The 20732-nt window shown below is 38.8% G+C and overlaps 1 protein-coding gene across 2 annotated transcripts in view; it reads right to left on the reverse strand.

Annotated features, from left to right (window-relative positions):
* The window catches only part of KHDRBS2 (KH RNA binding domain containing, signal transduction associated 2), a 542753-nt gene that overhangs the window by 31993 nt on the left and 490028 nt on the right, over positions 1-20732 (reverse strand). For both annotated transcript variants that reach the window (XM_067565543.1, XM_067565544.1), the window contains one exon: positions 10965-11047. In XM_067565543.1, the coding sequence (XP_067421644.1) occupies positions 10965-11047 (83 nt within the window). The remainder of the gene's footprint in view (positions 1-10964; positions 11048-20732) is intronic.

The following is a 20732-nucleotide window of genomic DNA, read 5'->3' on the forward strand; positions in this document are numbered from 1 at the left end:
TGATTGCAAACGTTTCAGTCTGAGCATTCAGTACAGTGCTCAATATTAATAATTTCAGGTGTGTTGCTTAATTCTGATCATTCTGATTAATCATTGAGCTCTAATCCTGCATACTGGCTAAAAGCTAAACATGTGAGTAGTTCCACTATAGACAAAGGCCAATGAATTACTCACCTTTAAAGTTAAGCATGCACGTAAGTGTTTGCAGGATGTGGGTCTTTATATCATTCTGTTCACTGATTGAATGAGTGTACATGAATCTAATTTGGTTTCTAATAAACCTTGGTTCCTAACTATTCCCAGAAAATGAACCCAAAATAACCATGGCCTAAGGACACTCAATAAAAATGCAAGCAAACATCTATGGAAAATTTTTTATCATTCACTTAGTTGTAATTATTGCCCTATTTTACAGAAAGGGAAACTGAGACACAGGATCTGATTCTAAGAGCTCCAGTTTGACAGTGTTCACAAGTGTAACAGGGAAAAATAATTCTCTCCACTGCAGAAATCACTAGGTAAAATTCTATAGTCTGTATTATGCCTGAAAAATACACTAGATACTTACAGCGGTCCATTCTGACCCTAAAATCTATTAAACTCTGATTTTATGCTAATTTATACTTACAACTCAGTGGCCTTAATAGAATTACACTAGTGTAAAAGTGGTAAGCTACAGAATTAGGTTCCAAGGTCACACAGCAAATCAGTGGCATAGTCTGGAATAGAAATTTGTCTGACATTTATATGCTATAACCACTGATGCACTCTAACTGCTGCATCCCCCAAATATTTTTTCTCTCTCTCTTTCTCTCTCTCTCACACACATCCCACACACAAAGTGAGAGAAAATTATTATTAAATTTTTTGTAATTTTGTAAAAAATGATGCATTCTGCTGACACGGTTTGCCAGACAAATGGTTTATGGTCCCTATTTAATGATACAGACTGGAGTGAGAGACGGGGTGGGGAGAGAAAGGTAATTTCTAGGACTGTACAATCTTCTCCAAAAATATTAGTGGGACATCAAACATGAGAGTGGAGATCTATGAGGAAAAAAAATCTTTCAAGAATTTTAGAAGATGCAAGTGATTTAGAAGACAAACTTTTCTGTACTTCAGAGCAACTCAATTTGATTCAGTTTTGCTCATTGAATCAAATAAATGAGAAGTGGCATTTGGAAACAGTTTTTGATGATGAATGCTGTAAGTGGATTGCAGTGAAGATACATAAAATGTCATCTTTTAGGCTTGCTGCCTTGATTGATTTCAATGGTTTGGAAATAAAATGCAGGGAAATCTTTATTTATGAACAGGTGGATATGCGCACAAAACCAAAATGAAATACTGCATAGTATAAATACAATGAATGCTGGTTAAAATGGGGAGAATGTACAAGAGAGAAAAAGTATAGAGAATATGGTATTTTACCAAGAACCATGTAGCCACTCTCCCAGCTGTTGCCTGGATTAGATCTAGCTATATATTTTGTTATATTGTAATATTCAGAGATGGTGAGACAAAAGTGATAGGTATATATATGTGTCAGCAGGGCATATAAGAAAGAAGGAATCTGTTGCAGAACTTAGAGGTTATTCAAGGTACTATGGACCAGAATTGATACTTTTACTTATGGGTACCTTATTCTGCTACTAGCATGAAATAGTACTTTATACCATGCATCTAGTCACACTGAAAATAATGGGGCTAATCACAGAGTAAGTCCTCTACCTCATTTCTATACTTAACACGTCTTCCTCTTCAAGAGTATTAACAATAAAGAATTTGTACAGTTACAGAACCAATCCCATGTTTTTCTTTTGTGGGTATTGTGTACAGTACAGGTAAACCTGCTGTATTTGTATTAAACAAAGAGAGAAATTTCCCTCTTAGAGTGGGAGGGGGATCCAGTGATGGAGTTTCACAGTTCTGCTGCATGCGGGATGCCCATAAAGTATTATAGCTGAAGATTAGAGGAGAAAAGGCCACTTGGAAGTAGGGAGTAAACATCTGGTCACAGCTGCACAGGCGACTGCAACACCAGAACATGTAGCAGCCTGCCAAGCTTCCCCCACAGGACCACCTGCCATCAGGTTAATGCTAAGGACATTGGTGGGAGAATGAAGGGGACATTTGGGGACAACCTGGAGGGAAAAGTGTAGTGATCCCCATTATCCAGACATTTTAGGAAGCTTTAAAATGCTGGATTCAAATTTGTGAAAAGTCATCATGTATCTCATATGATATGAGAATCATAGAATCATAAAATCATTGAATATTAGAGTTGGAAGGGACCTCAGAGGTCATCTAGTCCAAGCCCCTGCTCAAAGCAGGACTATCTTCAGCTATATCATCCCAGCCAGGGCTTTGTCAAGCCTCAGCTTAAAAACCTCTAAAGATGGAGATTCCACCACCTTCCTAGTAACCCATTCCAGTGCTTCACCACCCTCCTAGTGAAAAACTTTTTCCTAATGTCCAACCTAGACCTCCCCAACTGCAACTTGAGACTGTTGCTCCTTGTTCTGCCATCTGCCACCACCAAGAACAGCCTAGCCCCATCTTCCCTGGAACCCCCTTTCAGGTAGTTAAAGGCCGCTATCAAATCCCCCCTCATTCTTCTCTTTTGCAGACTAAACAAGCCCAGTTTCCTTAGCCTCTCCTCATAAGTCCTGTGCTCCAGCCCCCTAATCATTTTTGTTGCCCTCCGCTGGACTCTCTCCAACTTGTCCACATCCTCTTTGTAGTGGGGGGCCCAAAACTGGACACAATATTCTAAATGCGGCCTCACCAATGCCGAATAGAGGGGAATAATCACTTCCCGTGACCTGCTGGCAATGCTCCTCCTAATGCAGCCCAATATGCTGTTAGCCTTCTTGACAACCAGGGCACACTGCTGACTCATATCCAGCTTTTTATCCACTGTTACCCCCAGGTCCTTTTCTGCAGAACTGCTGCCTACCTCGTCGGTCCCCAATCTGTAGCTGTGCATGGGATTCTTCCGTCCTAAGTGCAGGACTCTGCACTTTTCTTTGTTGAACCTCATTAGATTTCTTTTGGCCCAATCCTCCAGTTTGTTTAGGTCCTTCTGTATCCTATCCCTACCTTCCAGGGTATCTACCACTGCCCCTAGTTTAGTGTCATCTGCAAACTCATAGAAAGCTCCACCAAAGTACTCAGCCACTGAAAAGCCTATTCCCTAGGTGCTCTACTCCTCAGTCCCAAGTTAGGTGCTCAGGGTCCCAGTACAATGCATGGTGAGAGTTAAGGGACTGAGGAAGGGACCCTCTGGCCATAACCTATTTGGATGAAACAGACTTTTTTTAGGAAAAAAAACAAAACAAAACCAGAGCAAAAGACCAGAATACCCAAGAGCTGGGTGGTTGGTTGGGGAACTCTCCTATGACATGGGAGATTGAGGTTTAATTCCCTGGTCCAAAAAGACATCCCAGATAACTGCCATAACTATGGGGCTATGCTGGGTTCAGTCTCCTAATTTCTCCTGTGGGAGGAGATCCACCTTGTATAAATCATGAAATAGTCACTGGAGCAGGGACTTGAACACACATTTTCTATATCTCATGGGAGTGCCCTAACCTGTGGGCCATACAGTCAGTTGCTCTCTTTATGGCCCTGCTCCAAATCAGGCAGAGCAGAAATTTGAATTTGGGTCTCCCACCTCACAGATGTGTACCCCAACCACCAGGGAACAAACACAGACAAATTCCCGAGCTGCTCAGCCCAGTCAGTCTTTTGTGAGAGATCTTAGGCATGCTCAGTGTATACCTATGAAAATGGGCCCCACTGGTGAGGTATACGTTCCTCTGTCCCTGGTGCCTATGGACCTTTAGCTTGACCTAGGGTTCTTGAGCAGCATGCTAGCTGTGGAGTGGCATCAGTGCTCAGACAGCTTTGCAAATGCTGATCAGCAGAAATTTAAATATCTACAGAGTGAGCAGCAGCTGCATAGTAGTTTTGAGAATGTCAGTGACACCTAAATGATGGACTTTGGGGGTTTAAAGACCTTTGTGGATCTGGCCTTCAGATACTATGGAATGAGAGCCAAGTAAGTCTGTAGATTGGCAGCAAGGCAGATGATTTTCTGCTAAAATATCAGGGCAAGAGGAACTGATGGATGAGTGCTGAGATATGAGAAGATTTCCCCTCTAGAGTGGACATCATTAAAAAGTCAAAATTTGTCAATAGCTACCTCCCAATGATATCTGTACTGTACTTCATATAGAGAAATACTGAGATATCTCAGTACTGCTGTGCTCTGTGGTATGCACTGGCTCCAAATCCATTTTCAGGTGTTTGGACTGTAAAGTTTTTGGGGCAGGAACAGTCTTTTTGTTCTGTGTGTACAGCAACTGGCACAGCAGGGTCGTGATCCATGACTAGGACTCATCGGCATTATGGTAATACAAATAATAAATTATTTGTGTTCTAATCATCTACAAAGACATGGTTAGCCTGTGACCTGGGTATTTACTACAGAGATTCTCTCTACTTTTGTGGCAGTTGTGATCAGCTGAATGTTCATGGTGCTGCTCCATGGGATCCAACTCCTGAGGAAGAACAGCAGGGGATTCTTACTGAGGCACTCTTGGCTCTGACATTCATTCCCTTTTGCAGTTTGCCAGATCCTTGGCTTAGTGATGTGACACAAGACACATTTTGTTTACTCTGTCTTTTTTTCTAATTTTTGTAGGGATTCCAAAGGCAAGACTGACAGTCAGTTTTTGGCAACAGTTTTTGTGTTAATTTTTGTAATATGAACTCAGATATTATAATGATGATCACAGGATATTGTTTAAGACTAAAAATACAGCAATAATACTGATGAGTGTATTTCTTTAAGAAGGTACTGTGTAGCTAGAACATAGTCTAAATCCCATGTGATGTGGCAACTGCTATGTTTTTACTTGTTTAATGATTAGTAGAGTAAGTGGGCCTGGGTAATTGTGTCTTTGTTCTCTAGACACTCTGTTAAATATTTTGTTTCTAATTTGGTTATTATTTTTAGCTAATTCTGCCCCACTGGTACATACATGAGAAGAGAGTTGTTCTATAACAAAAAGTTAAACAGTATCATGTAGAATTATCAAATGGATTATAATCTGAAGGATATGCGCACATTTCTGTGGCTGTATTAAAATGTCTGGAAGAATAAGAGTTGATATCATCTCTATTATGAACTGTCCTGAGGGGAGAGACTTCAGTCACTTAATATAATTTGATCACAATATGCAAAATATATGCAAACCAGCTGCTCAGCCCATTAAAGATACATTCAATAACATTCACTTTTCTAGTGCTGGAAATATCAGATTCACTTGTAAATGTTCCTAAACAGGAGCAAGGAGAGGAGGGTGTGAAATAGCAGCCTGATACACTAGCTCCATACCGATTGGGTAGATGTAGCTAGTTTCCCTTTATATTACTGGAGCAGGCCAGAGAATCTGACCCAGTATTTTTAAAATATAATATTTCTTTAAAATGGCTTTGAAAACTACTCCAGCACAAAATAAATATAGGCCCAGATTCTCCTCCTACTTAGACTGGTGTTAACTAGGGTAATTCTTCTTAAGTCAATGGGGCTGAGGGGTGCAAAGATTTGGAAAGCAGCTGGATTTCCCCAGCAGAGAACTCCTTGGTGCATAGTAGCTCTCAACAGGTGCACAGGTAGTACAGCTGACTCGTGTGATGCCCCCTCCACTCAGCTGTGGTGCATGGTCAGGGGGCATAGCCAGAACACATTGTACTATGGCTGTACTCAGGTGGTGTCCTGAGTAGTGATCATAGCCAGCTAAAGTAAATTAGAGCAGCCACTTAGCTGGTCTAAACTGTGCTGGGGCCCGCTCTGAGAATCTCTGAGTCACAATCTGCTCTCTGAGAGCCCTCTTCCCTCTTGGCACAGGAGAGAATCTGGGCCAAGGCAGTTAAACTTGTGTAAAATGGGAGGGAATGAGATTTAGACATTTAAAGCACCTTCAACTCTGATGTCCCTTTTAATTATACAATAGCCCAAATATAAATCTTGGGGATATTTTAAAGACTTACCTGCAACCCTTCCTTACTACAAATTGGTATGGAATTGCAGGAGTACAGAATTATATTTGTATCTTGTTACCCATTTTTCCATGCAGGGGTCATGGTTAATTTAAATCTACGCTGCCAGCATATACAGCCACATTCTGCAGTTCTTTCTCATATGAATAGTCACACTGAAGCCAAGTAAATAAAGGCTGGAGATTCTGGAACTAGAATGTAAGGCAAAAAATCAGGGAAGGTCCAATTCTGCATCATTTAAGTCAATGGGAGTTTTGCTATGACTTCATATCAGCAGGTTTGGGACATAAATGTGTAGAATATTGAGTAAGAGCCAGATTCCAGTTCTATTGGGTACATCTAAAAATTCTCTTTGGGTGTGACCACATGCAGTACATATGGATAGGTGGTATGAACATAATTATACGAACAAGAATAATGAGGAAAAAAATCCCTCTTCAAATTCAATAATGTAAATTCAATCTCTGTGGCTAGATGCAGACTTTAGACAGGCCTGCGTAATTAAATGAACGTGAGTCAGTTTTGCAGAGACTATTGCTGCTTGAATGGATAGTGCAAGCTATTAATATAGTTACTAATATTGTATTATTATACCGTTAGAGTGGAACTAGCAAACACTTTCATTTTCATGGCAGTACACTTAATGCCACTGCAGGAGAATAGGCATTGATATATAATTGCTGTTTTTGCATTATATTTTTGTTATTTGTATTGATCAACAGAAGCCCAATGTGACTATTCACATGAGGCTACCAATAATTTCACTGCTAACATTAGGCAGAATTCAATTAAATGAAAGCTACAGATGTCAATCTGAAGGTCTCTGATGCCATATTTATCCTTGCACTCTGCTTCAGTCCTCTAGGATAAATTCATATTAGCAATTACCTATTGGAATTTATGTAGCTTATTAGATCTCTCAAAAAGTTATAACTAATTTCAAGTACTTTCACATCATCTTCCTTCAAGTTATGGCTACATTTTGCCACCCTTCCATTGAGTAGTGCCTCTAATAGTGGTCCCACTGAAGTGAATGGGACTAGATTTGGCATTAGCGGGAACTTAGTTCCCTGAAACCTTTAGCTCTTCAGGACAGCCTCTTGGCTCACGATTTTTCAAGTGGTGACTGTGAGAGGTAAGGATGGCTGCATATGGCCATATATTACATACAAAACAAAAGTGAACAAACAATCACATGGTTTATTTGTTGGTTAGGAAGGGGAGGTTACTTACTGTAACTGATGGTTCTTCGAGATGTGTGGTCACTAGGTGGATTCCACCATGGGAAGCGTAGTGAGCAGTGATCAGAATGGAGGCGGGTCTAGGGCTCTGTGGATGCTAGAGTTTGCAGGACTGCAGTGCCCACTGGCACATCGATGGAGGCAGGATTAGCCAATGCATGAACGCATGTACGGAGGTCCATGTCACTGCTTTGCAGATGTCCTGCCATGGGATGTCAGCAAAGAAGGCTGTCAAAGCCGCCTGTGATTTTGTGGAGTGCGCCCTGATGCTTGGTGGAAGTTGGACACTGCAGAGGGAGTAGCACTCTGAAATGCAGTGGACAATCCAGTGGGAGATGCATTGGGAAGAAAGCGCACGCCCCCTGCAAGGGTCTGCTATTTCCGCAAAAAGTCTTGGTGATGTCCTGAAGGGGTGAGTGCACTGGAAATAAAAGGCCAGGCTTGTCTAACATCGAGGGAGTCTAAGGTTCTCTCCCTACTGGAAGAGTGAGGCTTAGTGTAGAAAATGGGAAAGTGAATAACCTGGCTGAGGTGGAACTGGGAGGCTACCTTAGGAAGAAATTTGGGGTGAAGTTGTAGGGAAAACTTTGTCCTTATGAAAGAAAATAAAACGGGGGGTCTGCCATCAAGGCCACTAATTCACTAACCCAATGAGTTGAGGTAATAGCCTTGAGGAAGATTACTTTCATAGACAGGTGAGTAAGGGAATTTGAGGATAGGGGTTCAAAGGCTGGCCTTGTGAGTGTGGAAAGAACCAGGTCAGGGTGGGGCTTCTGATGGTTGGGAACAAGTTAAGTTGTGGCTAAAGACAGAAAAGCCATCCACAGGTGGGAGGAAAGCGCTAATGGCTGCCAGGAGAAATTTTTTGGAGGAATGCGCAAAAGCCAGATTGTTGTAGGTGGAGTAGGTAGTCCAGGTCACTTGGAACGGACATGCTGGATAACGAGTGACAATTATCTGAAGCTCATTGAGTAAATAGCCGCTGTATGGGTTGGTAGCAGGCTGTGGTCGCAGGACGTCAGCTGTGCGTGAGTACCTGTCATACTTGGGAGGAGCAAGCATTGTCTCTTCGCTAGCCCCATCCAAATACCATGCTTTGAGGTAGAGTGGTACTGGATTGGGGTGATGGGTGCGGCTGTGTTTTTGTGTGAGTAGGATTGGTAGGAGGGGAAGAGAGATTGGGGGGCAGATCGAAAAGTGTTGCGGTTTTTATAACCGGCTTGTTTTGGCATACTCCCCACACGAACAGGGTGAGGAAAAAAATTTGGAGACTTTTCTAATTCTAACTTTTAATTATTTTTTTTTCTAAACTAGGCTAAGACCAAATACCAGCAACTCTAATTGCTAATGAAAAAAGTTTACTTGCTACGCAGGATCTAATGAGGAGAAGATGTTCCGACTCTAGCCATGCGGCAGTAAGAGGAAATGGAGGGGGTTTTGACATGCATAGCCACAAATGACCTTGGATGTACCATGTGGACTACACAAGGTGTGCACGCGGGTCGACAGACACTGCTTTCAACGGTTCTGGCTCTGGTGCATGGCACGCATGCGTACCCACGGTGGAATCACCATAAGAACCATCACTAGAAGAAGAACATATGTATCTTGAATCCTTTGCTGCTAGTTCACATTTGTGAAAAGTGTCTGCTGAACCCATGTTAAGAAATAGTTTAGCTAACATAGTTATTTTGATTTCTTTTTAAGTCCTCTTTCTGACACAAAACATCTCTACCAGTTGTAGCTTGACTATAATGTGTTTCTTCTCATCAGTTTAATGGAAATTTTGTTTAGCTGCTTGGGACTATAATATACAAAGGAACTACAAGTTAGTGCCAGTGATATAGAAAATTGTCTCACCATAGTGATTTCTAACTAATTATTATTTCCAAACCATAGACTATCACTACTGTGACTGTAGTTAGACATGGACTTTTCAAAAAAGTGGGAGTACATTTGATATTTATCTTTGCTTATGCATATGCAGCTACTAATATACCACTACTTCTGAAGTGTGGTTAAAGTACACATGAAAGGCTAAGCATTCAGATGTTACACAGTCCTTTTAACATCTTCACTGGTTCTACAACAAACACTTACTAAAGACATCGCCTTCTTATTCATCTCAAGTATCACTACAGCAGTTCTAGAGCTGAAGATGGATCTTTATCAGTGAAATACTCAGCAGTGAACATGCTAATTTTAGGACCTGAAATCTCTGAAATGCACAATTCTGTACATGAATATTTGTTTTTTTGTTTGTCTTCTGGGAACCCCACTAATTCAGTAAGAGATCTTATCTTTCCATTTTACACCTTGATTTTTTATTTTGTAATCTGAACTCTTTCTTTCACTGCCACTAATTATGTCCTCTTGAATGGCCAGTTCAAGAAAAGTTTTTGACTTGAAGTCTGAGGGAAAATAAGATGACAAGCTGTATTCACAGAATATGTATCATACAGAGGATTAGGAATGTATCTGCAATTAAGTGGTCAACAGTTGCCCTTTTTTAGCTACATCAATAATAAAAGATGATTTCACCACTAACCCATGAAGATTATTGTCATTAACCTCACAGAGTAAAGACATAATCAACATTTTCAAACTTGGGTGTCTTCATTGTCCTGTTTGCTAAAGTATTGCTTCTGAATGCTGTTGAGAGAGTAGCTGGCACAAAATAAGTTAGTTTCAATGGTTTCTTCAGGCCCACCTTTTCCACATCTTTGGATGCTCTAAATGAATTGGGTACCTGATTAACTCTGAGGTACTTTGATGTGAATTACACTTACTGAAATAACTAATGGACTAGCATGGTGATGTTGTTTTTTTTCCCTTCCTTCAACTGGAGAATGATTCAAGAAAGTAACAGGGGCTCATTTTACCATTATAAATCATTCCAGGCAATCAAAATATTATGAAACTGCCAAGCTAAGTGTGTTCCCAGACCACAGAACAGTTTTTTAAACTTAAATAATATCTTTTTGAATAAACTTCTCAATCAAATTTGGATTAGGAACACTGGACAGAGGAATGGAAGACACCTTCTGAGTCACTGAGTCCAGTCCCTTGCTATCACAGCCAGCCCCATCATATAATCCTATTCATAAACTTATCAAGCTGTCTTAAAAATAGATAGGTTGTTTGCCCCAAACTTAAGGTTATAGATCTAAAGTCCTGCAGTTGCTAGTGTATGTTGACTTTCACAAGTGTTTACTACCATCATTATTGTAATTTACTACTTGTTTTTGGTACAGCTCACAATGTGTTACGAGCTGTACAAGCACAAAAGAAAGCATGGTCCCTGCCTTGAAGACTTTACACTCTAGAAAGAAAAACTCAAAGAGAAACAAGGTAGAGGAAAGGGATAATCATTTGGATTTGATTTCAGAACTAGGCTAAAATGATGAAATGATTTTTTTAAATGTATTTTTTTCGGTATTCTTTGCTTAATTCTGGTAATCCTGTATGTTAACTCTGGCAGCCTTTTTTGACGACTTTTGATTATAAGTATTAAAAAAATTATTTAGAAATGTTGAGGAATTGTTTGCTGTCAGAAAGTAAGATTTAAAATTCACATTACAAAAATGCACAGGAGAACAAAGGCTAGGTCTAGTAGTTCATTTGAAAAAACAATTTACAATTACAGTTGCTTACCTCTGTGTTTGGGTGGCATAACTGTTATCATATGCCTCATAGCTTGGGTCATCATATTCACCCCCATAGCCATCATCATATCCCTATGGGAAAAATAATACACCCTAATTTAGAAGATTGATAAACAGGGAAGTATATTAGGCTGCAAAAATGATGCATTAATGTATAGATGCTATATTTGCACACAGCACTGTTTACATTATCATGTAGCCTATTAGACCAGAATTATATACCTAAACTTGTTAACAATAAGACGGCATGATGTAAGACTTAAAAGAAAGTGATTAATTTGAGAACTTAGTTTATCCATTGATAAAATGCAGTGCAATGCTGAAGGAATCGCTTCTCAACTGGGTTCATTTAGAACACTGACAGATGCTAATGAAGACAATTTTTTTCTCAGGAATTCGATATTACAAAAAGCTTTTGTAAATATCTACGGATGAATTATAACCACTGAAATGAACAAATGGTGAAAACAATATATTGATCTTACAACACTGTTAAGAATATTGTTGTTGAGTATAAACAATAACATTCGGTCCTTTTTTAAAAAAAAATGTTGCCTAGGTCTGGGAAAGAAGCCACAGATAATGATCATTCTAAATAACCTTTACAACAAACACCTTTAGCTTTATTGAGCATTCCAGGCTTTTTCATAGTGTTGACAATATGATTTTCTATTACAAATTCAATTATCAAAGTTTTTTTAGTGAAGAAAGAAAGAAAGAAAGAAAGAAAGAAAGATTACTAAGGGCATGTCTATATTGCCATGGTGGCAGGCATCGATTGATACAGTGGCATCAATTGAGCGGGTCTGTGTAGACCTGCTCAGTGGATGGGAGACTGCTCTCCCATTGACTGAATTAGTCCACTTCCCCAAAAGGCAGGAGGTAGTGACGACAGGAGTAGCATCGTGAAGACGCCAAGCAACGTAGACATAAGTATGTTGACGTGAGATATGCTAGTTATGTTTCATAACTAGTGTATCTCACATCGATCCAGCACGGCAATATAGAGCAGGCCTTAGCAACAACTGTGAACATTCACACTTATGGGAAGCACCCACAGGAGCTATTGGCTTCGGAAACCTTCCAGAAAAACTATGCACCTTGGGACTGAGAAACTCCATCCCCACAAAAGCACCAAATGTTCAAAACTGAGGTTTTAATAGGCTGTGTGGTCCCCACACATTGAAGTTCCTTCTGCTAAAGCTCAGAATCCTATGTCAGAATTGAGACCTCTAAGCCACCCTAGAACTATGGCAATGATTCTTATTTATCTTTTGAGGCAGCAGTGAGTCCCCTCTTACAGAGACCTTCTCTGAGTTCTACTTCCTCTTACCTTTATGTTTGAGGGCAAAGGACCACAGAATGGAGGCTTCCACAAACAATGGGCCTGACCAAGGCCCCGGATATGAGAGAAGAAGCTCAGTACCAACAACAGTCTGCTAAACCAGAGGACTTCTTAGTGCTGGGATAGACTCCAGAACCAAAGAACCTGAAAATGCAGTACCAACTGGTTCTTGCCCGGGAGGGGCACTACTGGAGCTCCTACACTGAAGGTGTCCCAGCACTGACAGACGAAAATGCAGGTTGACTTTGTGACACTGAAGTAGCCCAAAAATCAGACAATCTCCTGCTCCTGACAATGAAGGTTTCTTTTTCCTCATTTTTGAAACCAATGATAGGCTAATCTATCCTTGGACAGATGTGGGGCTCTGACCAGGAGACAGCCTGAGGTGCTGACTTACAGAACCTCAGACATGAGGAAGGCTGGAAACCAAGCATGGACAGCGATTCCTAGGGAATGGTGTTCACCAAGGTAGCATGCATGTTCAGCCAACTCCAGGAAAACGGAAAGGATATGAAACACTACTGAAGCCTGTCTGTTTGCTACGTAGCTAGCTACGATGGCCTGGAACTTAGAGAATGTTTGGGAACCTAAATGGAGCAACAGCATAAAAAGAACTTAAAATTATTGTACATACATAAAAGTCCTCACTCTATCTAAAATGTTTAAAATATAACAAGATAACTGGAGATTTTTGATTAAAAACACCAGAAACCTTTTCTAGGCACAGAGCAAAAGTTCATACACCCCTAGCTAGACATGAAAGGAAGGGACTGTAGTAACTAGAGGATGATGAATTTATATTGGAACATTATTAGTGATCGTTCTGATTTCAATGAATCATTTGAAGGAAGAGGCGGCAGTGTGTTCCCTCAGCATAACAGACTATAATGAGCAAATCAAACCTGTTCTCTACTCTCTACTCTAGCTTCCCACAGAATATTGAGTCAAGTTCAAGGTCCTGATTCTCTCATCTTCAGATATCCAGTAGTCTGGAGAAGCATATCTAAAAGATCACCTAAAACTCTGAGATTAAGACTGTGGCTGACAGATCCACTCCTCAGGGGTTTCTACAGTAAGGATCAAAGGAGATTTAACTTTCTCAGGGGATGGTACAAGATTGTATAACAAACTTTCTGACAGGAATTAAAGACCATCACAAACCTCACCACCTTGCACTTCAAGTGCCTGGCTCACTCTTTCGACCTACCTTCTCTAATATAAACACAGAACAGGATGTACATTTAAACACCCCCTGCAAAAATAAATATAAAAAAATGAAAACCAAACAAACAAAGCATTGCATCCACAAGTCTCCCTCTGAGGAAAGACTGAGAGAAAGAATAAATCACATGAGACAGATGTTAGTCACACTGCTTAATGCATTATTGAAGGCAGTGAGATACTACAGTGATGAGGGAAGTATAAGAACCTATATAAAATAGAGTAGATAAAGGAAAGCATCCCAGTGCACTTGACCACTGTATGAGAGGAAAGGGAAGGGAACAAATGATTTTACACTAATGCCTGAGGTGGATCAATGCTCAGCACCAGTAGAGCAAAGAACAGTTGTTAATACTTGACACTTCTATGAGTTCAAGTTACAGATTTGAACAGTCTCCCTAAAGGCTCAGAGTATATCAATATGGTGCAGGTGGTTCAAATGGAACAGCTGGAAAATAGGGATAAAATGTGTAAAGCTCAAGCAATTCAAAAAAAATATTTTTGGTTCAATATTTTCTCTCTAGCTCATGCCATCTTTAAAGCAAATTCTCACTTTTTACCACGTGTACCACATTATTAGCACCATTTTAAAGAATTAAGTATAATGTAATAGTTTGTAGTCACAAACTCATAAGGAACAAGCTATTACTATCAAAGATACACTAAACTAGACAGGATAAAGCACTATGATATATATTGTAAGGCATAAGCTTTCATTATTAGGGCAATAGAGCAAATGATTTAGGGGCTGATCCAAAGCCCACTGAAATCAGCAGAAAGATTTCCATTAACTTTGTAGCAACCTGCATGGATCTTGGAGGGAGCAACACAAGTTGCAAGAGGGAATAGTTTGGAGGAGGCACCAGAAAGCCTGTCTGGATTCACATGGTTGGAATGTTATCTACCCTTGCAGAATCTCTAGAAATAGTTCTTTCATTAAACAGCCAGTTTAGTTTTACAAGCATGGAGTCCTTTCATGTGATTTCCCAGCACGTGGTACATGAAATAGATGTCAGTGTGATTTGGATCAGACACAATGTTTTTATCTATATCTAATTCTATTAATTTAACCCACATTTCTTTCAGAAAATACTTTTCACACTTCTGTTGTCCATATAAGTTCCTCCAAACCATTTTAATGTATGTGTGTGATTGTCAGCTGGAATATTTCCCCTATAAGGAGACACTGAGTCAGATGAGGGGTAGGTCAATTTATACTAGATGAACATTTGTCCCCTGGTATAATCACAGCATATTAAAACACTTGTATGATAAGTATAAACTGATAGGGTCAAACTGTATGGTTTCTGTAAGGGAAAAAGTCCTTCCCTAAACCATTATAATTTTTTGAAAATGTTAATGAAATTGCAGATAAGGAGGACCCAGTTGACATAGTTTTCTTAGAATGCCAAAAGGCTTTTGATAAGGTTTGATTTTCTGGGGCTAGTTCTGGCTGCCTTAGAAACCATCCCTCACTCCCTCCAGGATCAGGCTCTCTTCTGACAGCTGCATTCCACTGGAATGATGATACTGTGATCTGATAGAGGTAGGCTTGTGACTGTAGGAAAAATAACTTTCAAGGGAACTGTTTCACAACTAAGGAACTCAGACAGCCAGCAGGAATAAGCATGACCACAAACTTCACCATATTCAGAGCCAAATATAATAACCACCTTTTTGCCCAGGCTTTCCTACAATAGTAGCCTTATTCTCACAGATTCACTCATTAAGTCAAAGCTTGCTTCTTGGAGGCAGGATAGAGAGATAACATTGTCATTTTTAGAGTACTAGGATGCGCTCTGACACTACAGTGATCAGGAATGTATAGACAGATATGGATACATATGCAGAGAAGGGAACAGAAATACACTTCTGGGATGGTATTGGAACTAGCAATGTTATATGCAGTTATTAATGGCTTTGAGGAGATAATGGATCATGAGCTGGTATAATTTAGACATTTAAAAAAAAAGCTGTGGCATTTAGTGAATTCTAAGGAGGAAGATAAGAAAATGCAGATGAATCTAAAGAAATTGAGTAAGACCATTTCACTTACCAATCTTCCCCCATCTCTAAACACACATACAATGTCTTGGAACAATGGTTCTCACCCAGGGGTACAGAGAGGTCTTCCAGGGGGTAAATCAACTCATCTAGATATTTGCCTGGTTTTACAACAGCCTACATAAAAAGCACTAGTGAAGTCAGTACAAACTAAAATTTCATACAGATAATGACTTGTTTGTACTGCTCTATATACTATGCACAGAAATATAAGTTCAATATTTATATTCCAACTGATTATTTTATAATTATGTGGTAAAAATGAGAAACTAAGCAATTTTTCAGAAATAGTGTGCTATGCCACTTTTGTATTTTTATGTCTGATTTTGTAAGCAAGCAGTTTTTAAGTGAGATAAAACTTGGTAGTACACAAGACAAATGAGACTTCTGAAAGGGGTACAATAGTCTGGAAAGGTTGAGAGCCACTGTCTTGGAACAACAATGCAACACAGGAATTTAGTAACTGGGAATAATCAAATTTAGTAGCAAATAAGAAACTCTTTAACCTGCTTCAAAATGTTTCAACTTTCAAATAGTTGAAAACTATACATCTTAGAACAAAGGATATTCCAGAGACATGAAACATAGATAGAAAAAGTCTTAGATACTACCATCTCACAATTTTGCAGAAGAAATTAAATATCTATCTGATTCAGCACACAGAAAATGGTTGTGGAATGCATCACACAAGATTTATTTTATTTATTTAGATTTATTAATAATCCAATACAAGCTGTAGGCTTCTATACAAATATTAATAATACAAACAAAAGGATAGATATTCTTAATAATGAAGACTTTATAGCCCAAAGCCAACCTGCTGTCTTTGAACACAATTTGCTCACATAACATTTAAAAACCCACCATGAACAACAGCAGCACACATCTTATCTCTCTCAAATTCATAGATCATTCCCTTCCTGAATAGACTGAAAAAAACAGAGGAATCTTGCAGCATGCCCTTAATATCAACAAATCTCAGCTCTGGTGGTTCGGAAAGAAAGTTCAGGACTTCTCATAGAAAATGCCCTGCTACCAGCCCACTCCATTTTAAATTCCACTGATCTCAGCTGCCCTAGTGCCACATGGGGAGAAGGTAGTCTTTAAGGAAGCCAGAGACAAAGGCCATGTCTATACTGATGGTGGCAAATTCGCCGCCGCCAGATCGATTTTTCTGGATCAATTGAGCGGTCAGTGTAGACGCGCTCAATCGATCAGGAAGTCAACGCTGGTAAACCACCCCCTCAAGTAGCGTAGTGCGCTACAGCGCAGTGTAGACAGCGTGCAGAAGGGAAGCAGAGCAGTCGACGTGAGTTACGCAAGCTACTCTGCGTAGTGTAGACCAGGGCAAAGTCATTTAAGTCTTTTTAGGTTGAAACCAAAACTTTTTAATAAGCAGGCAGCTGCAATTTGCAGTGTTATGTTTCAGAATGACATTACGATGCAGTCCCGGGTTGATTGTAGATTGTAGTAGTTGGAATTTCAGGTGATAAAGGCTTGAATAATGAGAACAAAGTCCACATCTAAGTAAAGAGGTTGCACCCTTCTCATCAACCATAGCTTACAACGGCACTCTTGGCCACAGCTGTTAACCAAGAATCAAGAAGCAGTTGAAGATATAAAATCACCCACCAATTGTGAATCAGAGTAACAAACAGTGACAATACTCCCACAATGAAAGGGGTTCATACAATTTCCATCATTTCTTCTGATTGCTTCTATCAACCTACAAGCATTACTGCAATTTTCCTCAGGCTGAGCCTTGCCCAAGCCCATATTCATTCAAACACTAAATCTCTCAGCTGCACCAGCTGGGTCAGATGAAAGAGAAACATATAACTGGATGACATCGGAACGTGGAAGGTGATCCCAAAAGCCTAACAGACTAATTGTTGGTGAAACTGTCTAAGTCAACAGCAACTAAGTGTAATGGATCTATATCCATAAGAACTTTAAAAATAATAATGATAATAAACATAAAATATGAGTACAAATAAAAATGGATAGACAATGTAAGAATTGAAAAATCCAGGGTAATCGCTGGTGGCCTTCATATTACCTTTAAAGATTAATTACAGGAGTTGGAGTCCATGAGGCTTAGATAACAAGGTGGTAGGTGACTAAGAAATAAATACCGTAAGCAAGGGACACTTTTGTTCTATTAACAGAATTTTCATTTTACAAGGTTTTAGTTGATCCCCCATTCATTCTTAAATGTTGTACAAGCCGGTAGATGAACAGTGAGGAATATTTTGATAAATGAATAGTCAAGTAATTTATAGCTGGGTGTCATTTACATATCAACAGTAATGCCACTGATATTTCAATATAATTACAGATATAAAGATCCTGCCCAAAGCAGAGAACACAAAAGAGAGATAGTCAAGAATGTAAATGGCCATTGAGTCATATAGTATTGAGTGGTCCAATAACACTAACAATGATAATCTCAAAAACTGGAGTTAGAGTTATGTACTTTCAACAAGGTAGGCTACATTCTAAGAAGTTTCTGAAAGCTTGATTGAAACTTTTCAGTTAAATACAAAACAGGTGTGCATGATGCTGCCAATCACTTTTTGAGCACTTTTTGATCCATTCGATTAAAAAAAAGCATTAAAACTGGATGAAAATTTGAAAGAAAAGTTGGTACTAGATTTGTTTTTTTCAATATTTGTAGGAGGATAGTTTACTGACAGTTTAACTTGCTGGTAAAATTATATTCCTCACCCACTCGCCAGACCATTTCACTCTTCAAATTCTGATAACAGTGATACACTTCCCATATGATCAAATGTAAATTTCTCATTCATGTTTTCAAGGTCTTACACACAGCCTACATATTGGATTTTATGTGTTATGGTGTTTACCCAGATTGCCCCTTAATCAACTTGTTCCTATGCTCCACCAATGATGGCAAATACATTGACCTGTTCAATTCTTCTCCACTTCATCTCTGTGCCTTCTTCCTTACTGCTCTTATTCATGGAATGGCTTCCCCATTCCATTGTGCCATCCCATCCTCCTAAATCCCTGCTACTGGTCCACTTCTTCAACAGCCAATCAAATGCCTTAACTACCTCAACATTAGTAAGAGGATGTATTAAAGAAAGACAGAGGAAGAAAATATTCAAAGTTATCTTCCCTCTACATTTCCCAGTGTCATGTTATCCTTGTCTGACTTTTAGGATGCAAGATCCTTCGAGGAGTGATTGTTTTTACTGGTATCTGGTACTGCTCTAAACTTCTACTGAATAACACAACACTGGTACCATGTAGCATTGGTGATGCTTCAGCACAGAACTGGCATTTTAATAAAACTACAACAGATTTACTTTTTCTGTGAATTGAAATAACTACAGCTAGCAAGCATTCCTTCAACAACAAAGTGAGGACTGCCTCTAATGTACACTTCTGGTTTTAATCCCTATCATATCTTATATATCTGCCTCCAAAATGTATAAAAATGTAAAGTTGGGCATCTGATGTTTCTACAACAGGAGTTGTCTGATCAACAGATTGAACTGACACAAAATCGTTCCATGGAACAGAAACATTATCCGTACAGTAGATAGAAAAATCATTACAAATATCTTCTGAGGATTTAAAAAGACTGACAGCTGATCTACCAGTGTTTAGCAATTTATTGATGACAGAATTGCAGGACGGTTCTTCACTGTAGTAACAATCACTGAAAATTAACCACTTCAGCCTTATCTAAAACTTAGTAATAATCCAGCTAGTGAAGTTTCCAGACCTTGAAAAATGACACTTATTTGGCTTCTAGAAATTCCCCATTTTACCTTCCAAACATTGAAAATTGGGCAATAATATTGACAGATTGTCCATGTTACAGTTTGAAAATGTGCTTAAAATACTATGAAAGAACATAGTTGGTTGCTCTAGAAAATCCAAAAGTTCATTTAAACCAAACTTTGTGTGTAGCGTTTTATGATACATTACTGATTGTGAAATTAAGGCAGATTAAATATACTTTGACTAAATTCATGAAAATGCAGGGCAACAAACACATTCTTAATTCATTCTATATGGTGGCGGTGGCTCTGAACTTTTAGGACTCTCTAAAGGAAAGATTTATGAGAGTCCTGGGTAACTGGGAAGAGGCCTGCCCGTGCATAGCAGCAATTAGAAAAATTAGTGGTTAAATATATATTTAAGTAGAGATTAAACTAACAGAAAATATTAAATATTACATATAATATTATAGACTAGAGGTACAGTTTCACCTATATACTGTTTGGTTGCTTCAGCTAGAAAAAAATATCACCAGAAATTGTTTAAACTCAAAGTTTATAAAAGTGCAGAGAAAGACATAGCAGATGTTTACATTTTGAAGAGAGATTGAAAATTTAGACTGGAAGCGAGAGTAGCAGAAAGGGACTTGATAAAAGTGCTTAAAATGTTATATAGCAGAAATAGATGATTCTTTTTTAATCCAGAAGCATGTCTGCATAAGAGTTCAGATTTTTTAAACTGTCTTTCCATACCCTTTACATAGTGTTCTTTGTAAAATGGCATGCAAACTTCTGTTATTTATGAATGATAACAGCTTCCCCTTCCCAGAGTGGTGACTCCAAAATGTATTGAGAGTTCTTAGATTCCTCCAAAGAGTCTGATCATTCAATTTTTATATGTTAACTCAGTAACACACAAGTATTTTCTAGAAAACTATACTCTGGTACACCAGTTTGCAATTTCAATTTTAGGTTTTTTTGAGGTTTTGTTTTGTTGCAGTATAAGGACATATTCTTCTCAATGGTATGGTACAGGACCTTTCATTCCTTATTTAAAATCTAATCTCTTAAATTTTAAGGCTGATTTTTTTTTTTCTTTTGCAAAGGTTTCAAAGCACCTTTTAGAAGAAGATATTGCAAAAAAGGAAGTTTCTTGTTTTACCACTGTTCCTGGATCAAAAGCTAAATAAAGTGATCTCAGTAGATATGTAGCATCTTTCATGTTTTTTTCAAATAGGTGCAATAGGAGCAGTTTACACAAACAATTTATGTGTAACAGATGAAACCACATAAAAACTGTGTTTTATCCAGAACTATGTTATAAGGGGTTAGATTTGAAAAATCTACTGAGAAAAGACATGCAAATTTAAGACTA

Source organism: Emydura macquarii, unplaced genomic scaffold, assembly GCF_026122565.2.
Source record: "Emydura macquarii macquarii isolate MOO-44397 ecotype Brisbane River unplaced genomic scaffold, CSIRO-AGI_Emac_v2 contig_2680, whole genome shotgun sequence".
Taxonomy (NCBI): Eukaryota; Metazoa; Chordata; order Testudines; family Chelidae; genus Emydura; species Emydura macquarii.